Source organism: Limulus polyphemus, unplaced genomic scaffold (genome assembly GCF_000517525.1).
Source record: "Limulus polyphemus unplaced genomic scaffold, Limulus_polyphemus-2.1.2 Scaffold1770, whole genome shotgun sequence".
Classification (NCBI taxonomy): domain Eukaryota; kingdom Metazoa; phylum Arthropoda; class Merostomata; order Xiphosura; family Limulidae; genus Limulus; species Limulus polyphemus.
Window position 1 is genome coordinate 50,442 of NW_013667380.1, and position 9,285 is coordinate 59,726.

The 9,285-nt window shown below is 33.9% G+C and overlaps 1 protein-coding gene across 1 annotated transcript in view; it reads right to left on the reverse strand.

The window, feature by feature from the left end:
* LOC106464885 (septin-2-like) overlaps window positions 1-9,285 on the reverse strand; it is a 47,727-nt gene that overhangs the window by 31,228 nt on the left and 7,214 nt on the right. Inside the window, exon 2 of the mRNA XM_013925047.2 lies at window positions 819-903. Coding sequence (XP_013780501.1) covers window positions 819-903 — 85 coding nt within the window. The remainder of the gene's footprint in view (window positions 1-818; window positions 904-9,285) is intronic.

Sequence of the window (9,285 nt, forward strand, 5' to 3'; positions counted from 1 at the left end):
CCCCAGCCATTGTTACACTGGAGTCTACATCCATAATGAAGTAAATGTCACCAGCCATTGTTACACTGGAGTCTACATTCATAATGAAGTAAATGTCACCAGCCATTGTTACACTGGAGTCTACATTCATAATGAAGTAAATGTCACCAGCCATTGTTACACTGGAGTCTACATTCATAATGAAGTAAATGTCATCAACCATTTTTACACTGAAGTCTATATTCATAATGAAGTAAATGCTTCTCTAGGTGACAACAGAAGGTGTTAAAATTGAACATACAACACCTCCGTTGACTACCATGAGCAACAAACCCTTCAGGGATTAACTGTTATTTTTGCCATGGAAATTCTACAACAGGTGTGATGAATCTATATTCTTTAACACACGAATCTTTCGGTAGACTGGGCAGTTCGGGGAAACGGAGAGGATCATAATGATGCAACTTAAGTTAGGTGTAACATAGTTTAGAAACTTTTTCTTCCACTCCTCCACCTTTTTCCGGACCACTGATTAATTTATCTTGTCCGTATAAACTGTGAAACCCCATAAAAAAACTGTCTTCTTAGTTACATGCAACAATATACTTACATGTTATAATGCAATAGAAACATTCATGCTAACGAGAAAAAACATCACACATGTTTGTAAATATTTTCTTACACAGACACAGCATAATATTTGTGACAAACATTTGTTTATGTACAATCAGTAATAAGTGAGAGATGATGGGAGGGAAAAAGAACATAAGTGGTAAAATGTATACTTTACCCACAGAAATAATAGTTTCAAAATTAATATAATTTCTAACATAACTTACCAACTACCATCATGGTAAAATCGAAGCCCTTTTTTACCGACTTCCGGTGAATTTGTTCTGGTAACGTAGCAAATCCTATTTCTCCCTAAAAAGAAACGAAGAAGAAAAAAAACAGCATTTATAACTTTTTAAGTTTGTTTGTTATTAAGCACAAAGTAACACAATGGGATACCTGTGCTCTGCCCACCGTGGGCATCGAAACCTGATTTTTAATGTTATAAGCCCTTAGGCATACTGCTGAGCCACCGGGGTCAACGTTTTAAGTACGTATAAAACACTTTAAACTAAGTATAACAACTATCGCCATCTTTTTCTGATAGGAGGTTCCAAACTATACCACTACACACGTAACAGATGTACTACATTTATTATAAACTTACGCTACCTTTCCATGACAGAAATTCCAACGTTGATTTGACAGAAGTGAAGGAACTAGTGGCTAGAATTAAAAGACGATTGAATATAATAATTTTGCTCTCTTGTAAACCAGCTACGTATATATAACTGTTTTATTACGTTCTATCTTTAGGGGGTTGCGATCTTCGAGCGAATTTTTTTTTTTCTAAGTTAAGGTCAACAATTTCTTTTTTAAATCCGGTAGATTTTTTTTAAATAAAAAAAGGGGTAAGAATTGGGTGAAATTTCTTATGTATAATCAAGAAAAAATAAATAATCGGTTTGAAATACGATTTTATTCAGAAAAAAAAATCAAAAATGCTTAAGCACAAATAAAGTATAGCCGATTACTCTCTCAGTATGAAAAAGTCACAACCGGATACAAAAAAAAAAAGTCTACTGGTCTGGTTCTACCAATAATTTGAAATGTCTTTAGTTAGATATATCTTAAACATAAACCAATTACAGTGTATTTAAGATGGTTATTCTCCGAGTTTCAAAAAAGTTACAAGTAGGTTACAAGGAAGTACACTGGTCTTTCCTGTCACCAGTTTGCATTGTCTTTAAAAAACAAACTACAACAACAAACATTCTCATTCTTAAACATCAACCAAGTATTGTAGATGGGCACTCTCTCAATGTTTTAGTTAAGTACAATTAATTAAAAGCTTTCAGGGGAAAAAAAAAATCTTGTTTTACCAGTTTCCGTTTTCTTCTGGTTGGTTAATACCACATATACATAAAACAGTTTACTACACTAATTTCGTTCTATTAACATACATCTTTTGCCATTTAAGTATATTTTCGGACATTTTTCTGCGGTCTTTGGGTACAGCGCAATTTATTGAAGGAACGTTCTACTGCTGCACTTCCAGCCGGAATACAGAGTAGAATTAATGCTGCTGTTGACAGCGCTATGTATCTGGCTGCGACATCTTTCCAGAATCTCACTACTGAGAGTTCTGGGTTGTTTAGAGAAGGTTCTGCTACATATTGACTGAATTCTGAGTGCACAGCTTTAGTTGTTATATCTTCCACTAGGGGAAAACATTTCCTTGTAGTTGTCAAACTCATGACTCCGAGCTGACTTCAGGAAATGATCCAGCACTTTTACTTGCATTCAAGTGCGCGCTATTGAAGTTTGTTTGTTTTGAATTTCGCGCAAAGCTACACGAGCGCTATCTGCGCTAGTCGTCCCTAATTTAGTAGTGTAAGACTAGAGGGAAGGCAGCTTAGTCATCATCACCCACCGCCAACTCTTGGGCTACTCTTCTACCAACGAATAGTGGGGTTGACCATCACATTATAACGCCCCACGGCTGAAAGGGCGAGCATGTTTGGTGTTACGGGGATTCGAACCCGCGACCTGCAGATTGCGACTCGAGCCATGCCGGGCCGCGCTATTGAAGATTCCCTCTTGTTTTCATAGGCAAGTAAATTTACCTTCGTTGATTCCAGCCATTTTCTGTTGACTATTCGGAGATGGTTAACTTTTAACCCGAATTTTGAAAAACAAGAGGGAATCCTCAAAAGCCGCAGCACTTGAAATGCTTTTATAGAGGATTAGAGTAAATTAATCTATCAGACCTTTTTTTTCCCCTTTTTATTAGCTATATTTTGTACGCCAGCAATACCAAGCGTGGGGCGCGCATATACCCGATTTTATTTTATTATTCATCAGGGTCACTACCAGCCAACCCTCAAATTAAAATTCTTTTAGCCAGGATTAGACTAAATTAATCTACGAGACCTTGGGCGTGGACAAATAATAAATTGGAAGGGTTTGATCTCCAGAGTCAAAAACTGTAATTAGATATCAAATAGGTCGAGAGATGGCGGAGCTACGAGTCAAAATCTTGTACTTGAAAAACAAACTCGAGCCATTCTATGAGCCACCGCTCATCCGCGGCTAAAAAATTAATGAGGAACAAGGCTACTCGCCTGGCTTACCACTACCGGAAGAATACAGCTTTACATCTGACATAAGGAACGTGGTGCCTAACCTGAACTCACGGGAGATCAGTCCGGAATTTACTGAACATCATCTAAGCTAAGCATTTGTTTATTAAGATTCACGGTGTCAGTCTTTTTTTTTATCAAACAGCATTCTACTAACAGTATGTTAATTTGACAAGTGTATATTTATATTAGATCGTCATGAAATTAATTTTTGCTATTTTTAGATGAAAAACCCGTACAACTTGTATATCAAAACAAAAAAAATTAATTTAAATAGTCTCCATTCTTAGCGATGATGCTTTTCCATCTTACAATCAGGTTGTTGTCAGACTGGGTGTTAAATAAATTAACATACGAAAGTATCAGTAACCCCATCTGTCAAGACGTTTTACAAACACCATTTTTTAAGTTTCAATTGATAAAAGAAAATAAGCCATTCTCGACTGATAGGAAAATATTACCGCTTGGATAAGAAAGACACAGACATTGTCCCTGCAAGCCGGTCATGGGATTGTGCTGCTACTTTCAATCATAAATCTTCAACTAGTCATGTTACAAATTCGCGTTTTGAAAGAGAAGCACACCACAAAAAAGAGGAAAAATTCAAGCATTCGTTTTGTAACCAAAAGAGAGGTAAAATTACACAAAACCATTATGAAAATTAGTTTAGCCAAACGTTTAAAACTATTAAACATTTTACATAACGTTAACTATTACTTAAAGTAATAGCAGCTGTAAATCACTTGTTTATACGAAGAAAATGACACTTTAATTAACACAAATTAAATTCAAAGTAACAATTACACCTGACAGTTTTTCTCTGTATATAATTGTTGTGAACATGATGTTTTTTTATCAACACAGGTTGTAGGCAAGTATGGGTTCCGAACAAACAGAAAAACTGACACCACGACAACAATGAACGCCACCTAAAAACAAATAAATTTCAGGTTCGGGTTGAAATGGCTTCTGCTATATAATTTGAGGTACACGTTAATAGTTTGATTCGTTTCCTCCTTATCTTTGTCTGACTAAAGAAAGGTTCAAGATAAAGGTCATCTAACGTAATACAATAAAAAATATAATAAATATATTTCATGCTTTTTCAAAACAAAAAGGTCAAATGTCAAGGTAATAAAACATTTCCTCTTTCACCTTAAAAACTGATAAGAAAAAGGTTATTAAATCTGACGCATGATTTGTTCTTTCCACATTTGCAAAAACATTAAGCTTGGAGTTAAAGGTCAAGGTCACAAGTGTTACTTTAAAGACCAAAAAGAACGTTAATGTTTTAAAAAGCACCGAACTTTTGCTTTTTGAAGATCTGCTGCGAATATTTGTAAACTATAATATTAGTTGTGCTCTTCACACACATTTAACATTAAGCTTGGAGTTAAAGGTCAAGGTCACAAGTGTTACTTTAAAGACCAAAAAGAACGTTAATGTTTTAAAAAGCACTGAACTTTTGCTTTTTGAAGATCTGCTGCGAATATTTGTAAACAATAATATTAGTTGTGCTCTTCTTCACACACATTTTAAAGTAAAACATCCCTTGATATTCGTCATTTAGCCTTAATTTCACTACTAATATTACGTCTTATTTTTTTTTACATTACTTGTTACCGTTTGCCCATTTAAGTTATTATTTATTGTTTACACAAACTAAAACAAAGAATTCAACATAATTAAAACGGTCTTTTTCATACAATTAAGAACTTGTATGAACAAAACATGAAATATTTATATAAATTAGATGAAGTTTTATCCTAAAGATCTTACTGAAAACCTACCTACATGCGATTTAAACAAATCTAGTTCACGGCCGCCTTACAGCGGAATTTAACTATGCACGAGGAATGAGCAGCATTGTGAGACCAATCTAACAAAGGTTTTCCCACGAGCCACAAAAAGCTCGATGGGAATAATAAAACTACATTGTTGCTTAAAGTTTTCCAATGTGTCATCACTGTTCACATACAATTATTAATGCAAAAGATAGTCACGTAGATTTTTTTATTATTTATGATGAAAAAAACTTGTTCGTCCCTTAAAAAATTAATACACTTAAAATAAAAATTATAAGTAGGTGGCCCTTCTCACCAGACGTAAAAAACGGTGTGTTTTATATCATATTTACTTGTTTGTTCACCTAACAGTAGCATATAGTAAATGTTAATACCTTGACCAAGTTAACAAGTTAATTACTTATAAATTACAACTAGAATTGTGATTGGTCATTGTTCAATTCTAGCCACGAATTATAATATCAAGCAAATTAGATCTCTTCAAACTTTGAAGAAACGCAGAATTATACCAAATATCTTGAATTTAATTCAAAACTATAGCCTTACTCTTGCTTATAACTGTAGTATACTATAACGACTATAAACAAACCCTATCATAACTTGGAAAATGAATAGGTAATTTCTAACATATTTTTCCCAAATTTTAGTACCAGATGCCCGTGTTTAATAAGACGTCCTATGACAACAGGATGTATCCAGCTGGGACTACGCTTAATCCTGCCTTTAGAAGGTCACTCATGATCAAGGATGGTGCAAATGTGTCTCCATACGTGGCCAGTGCATAAGATAAATTGCTAATTACTTATCCAAGAAATATGTAAAATGGCATTCTGGGAAATCCTGGCAAAGCTTGAATTTGAATACTGTTCCAAGGAAAGCCATTTCTTAGTGAGAAGTCGGCCTGTCATTGTAAAGGTGTTAGTTTAGTAAGAGTTGTATCATAAGTTGCTGCTACAATACAGAGAACCCTGCCAACTCCAAAACATTACCAGGTGTCAAATGCCACTATTCTATTTTGTCAAAGAAGTGCATTCTTTGTTTCGAATTGAAACATCTATGTCCATTTTCCATTTGTAAAGTTTGACTTATTAACCCATTTCCTAAGAGCCTCTTGTTTTGTGGACTTGTAATGACCTGTCGATTTCAGTATAACTTCATAATACTGACTTTAGGTTTTCAAACAAATCACTTACGTACTACAAATAATGACATGTTTGTTAAAAAACCAAAGGCGACAGGATTTTAACTTGTCACGATCGATAATGGCTGGGATGGTAAATATTTGGTTATTAGGTAGCGATCTTTCAATGTTTGAAATTAACAAATGACTCAATCTCATTACAGTGGAAAAATTAATGGTTTATAAGATAACTCCCAAGTTCTGACAATCTCTTAAAGTTATACTTTTTTCAGGTGTGAAAAACGTAATATGTTACAAAACAGTTTCCATCTCAAATAGGCTGTCCAAAAACAGACTTTTCGACTTACTTTTATTTAATGTTACGCATGTTTAAAAACGATAGAATGTGTTAGTTTTCAAACTATTTATTTATTCCTATTATCTAATCATATTCACGATTCTTTAATTTTGTTGTACGATATATTTTCAAAACAATTACGAGTTTGTTTTGTACTTTTGGTCCATACTCACTAGAAGGTCATGCCTGTCTGAAAAGTAGTTTAGAGTTAAACAACACCTGTCTTTCAATTAATGTCTGTCTGTGGTGTTAAGTCTTTTGATCATTAAATTAATTGCACCACAGTGTAGCTTATCAGTACAGGTTACAAAATTCTTTGCTTCCAGGAGCTACTGTTCAAGAAAACTGCAATTAATGTTTACCTCATCGAAACATTGCATCAAACTATGATACCTAACAAGGACACCGCGACCTGTACCCACGTGGGTACCCCCGCCCATCTTCCAGGAAAAACCTCCAAACCGAAAATAAGACAACAACAAAAGGTTAGGAAGTAATAATTTTCAAATGTTGCTTCACCAGATCGAAGTTGGTACCATAACTTACGGTTGACACTCAGTCGTGCAGAAGACGACACTTGAGGGTGTTAATAAAACACACATTACGACTTTAATGAAACTGGCATGTCATAAATTATGTCAACAAGATAATTCAAAATTATTAATTTAAAAATGGAAAAAGAGATCGTCAAAAAAGTATAGAAACAAGTTGAATCAAAATGTAAAGATCATATTTTCAAGCCTACAACTAGGGACTCCAAAATAGACTAAAATAGATAAACAAACTCAAGCGGACAACATTATTTTCTCAAGCTAAAAATATCTATTTTGACTCCATCTCTAGAGTACTTATCAATCTATTTTTATGATGATTAAGCCCTCATAAACTCCCTTCGCCCAGTGCGTGAGGTTATTTATTTTCTGAAAACCCAAGTTATTGATTAATTTTGCGTTTTTCGCTAAGATATAATAATAATAATACATATTTTCAAAATAAATTAAATCATAAAAGAAAAATAATTCCGTTTCGTTTCTGTAGCGTTCATTTCGGTGACTGTGTGTTCTAATAATATGATGCTTAATCTATTTTTATTTAGCATCATGTGTTACGTTGAACTTAAACAACTGCCAATTATGGTTTTAAAAAAATCAACAGTTGCTCTTACTTGTGATATTTTCTTGCGTTTACTTCATTCACGAATCCTCATTTCTGCACTGAAATTACACTTTTCATGAAGAAAAAAAATCATATATATTACCAATCAGTCCGCTGAATAATAATAATATATGAATAATTGTGACGGTATAGTCGCGCGTTATTCAAACACCTAAAGCACTTTAGGTTATTAGTGGTCAGTAAAAGATTTAAAGGCTACAACAGTTGCACTTGTTAATGTCGTAATCTGGACATGTTTTTCAATAAATAAAAATAAAAATTCAATGTAATATGTATACAAAATTTTGTTTCTAGCACTGTAGGTTTTATTTAGATTCATTTTTCTAAAACAAAAATACAGATTTAAAGTATCTTATTATTGTATTTCAATTAAAAAAAAAACATAACGTCAAAAGTCGTTAGGCACTTTAGCAATAACAAGAATAGTTAACTATCACGCAATAACAAGTGCGTTCTTTACTGCGCTTTTTAAGCCTAACAAGTTCGTTATACGACTGCAAAATAATAGACCCTTTCTTCTGTTCAGAAGTTTGTACGCATGTTTAATAAACTATGACCTTAGTTTACATACAAGGCCAACAATCTGGGTAAAATTTAAACACAAGTATCAAGGTTCGCTTTGCAAGTAAAAATTACAGAGTTCGTTCTTCTCACGTTCCATTTAGGGCAGTACTGTGATGTGCATGTTAATTATTAATTCTATACAAACAGTTATGCCTCATGTACTTTTGAGATATTAGGTCATAATACACAGAGAAATGTGTTGGAATTTTTTGAAATTTCGTTGTGTGTGTGTGTGTGTGTGTGTGTTAATGAACGAGGACAAAAACAAGTACACTACGCTCAAAAATTACTGATTTGCTGAACAAGGGGCTTTATTCCACTATAGTTTAGTGCTTATAAGTTATAAACTACATACAAAATCTTAAAGTTTTGGGTCTTAATCTCTTAACCAGACAAATACCAAAATTGAGCTTTTAGGTGCTATGATTTTGAGCCTTGCGTGTACGCGTTTGAGTAAATTCGTTTTATATTAATATCATCGTATGAACGTTGGTTAGGAATTTCAAAAGGATCGGCGGAGAGAGGAGATACGCGAGACATGTAGTACTTCATAAACGACCACAGTATGTCAACCCTAACCATATTTTCGTTCACTTGCTGGCAACGGAATTTCTCGTGTATGTGTACAGATCTACACGGTATTATACTAAAGTATGAAGACAGATAATAATGTTAATGTAACATGGCTAAATTTTCAAAGATATACATAATGTACATTTATATATAACCCCGTACACAATCGAATAATCTAATCACCATCGTTACGTGAAGAAAAGTCTGAAGGATGCTTGATATGTATGTCACCAAAATGCTCCAGGTTAAACCTTATCAGGTCACCTTCACTACTTTGAACGTAAAACAGGCCCTCTATTCAACTGCTGTTATATACTAAAATCTATATACATGGTGATCAATATTGTTGCGTCAGCGAGGTCAAGTGACTAGTGTCACGCCACTCGTTCTCTCGAACCTTCATGAATTGTCGGGAGATTACTAGATATAGTGTTAGTCTTGTATATATATATAAGACGGTCACAACGTGACGGGATAATGTGTGTAGGTAATGAGTAATTGTAACTGCAGTCAGAG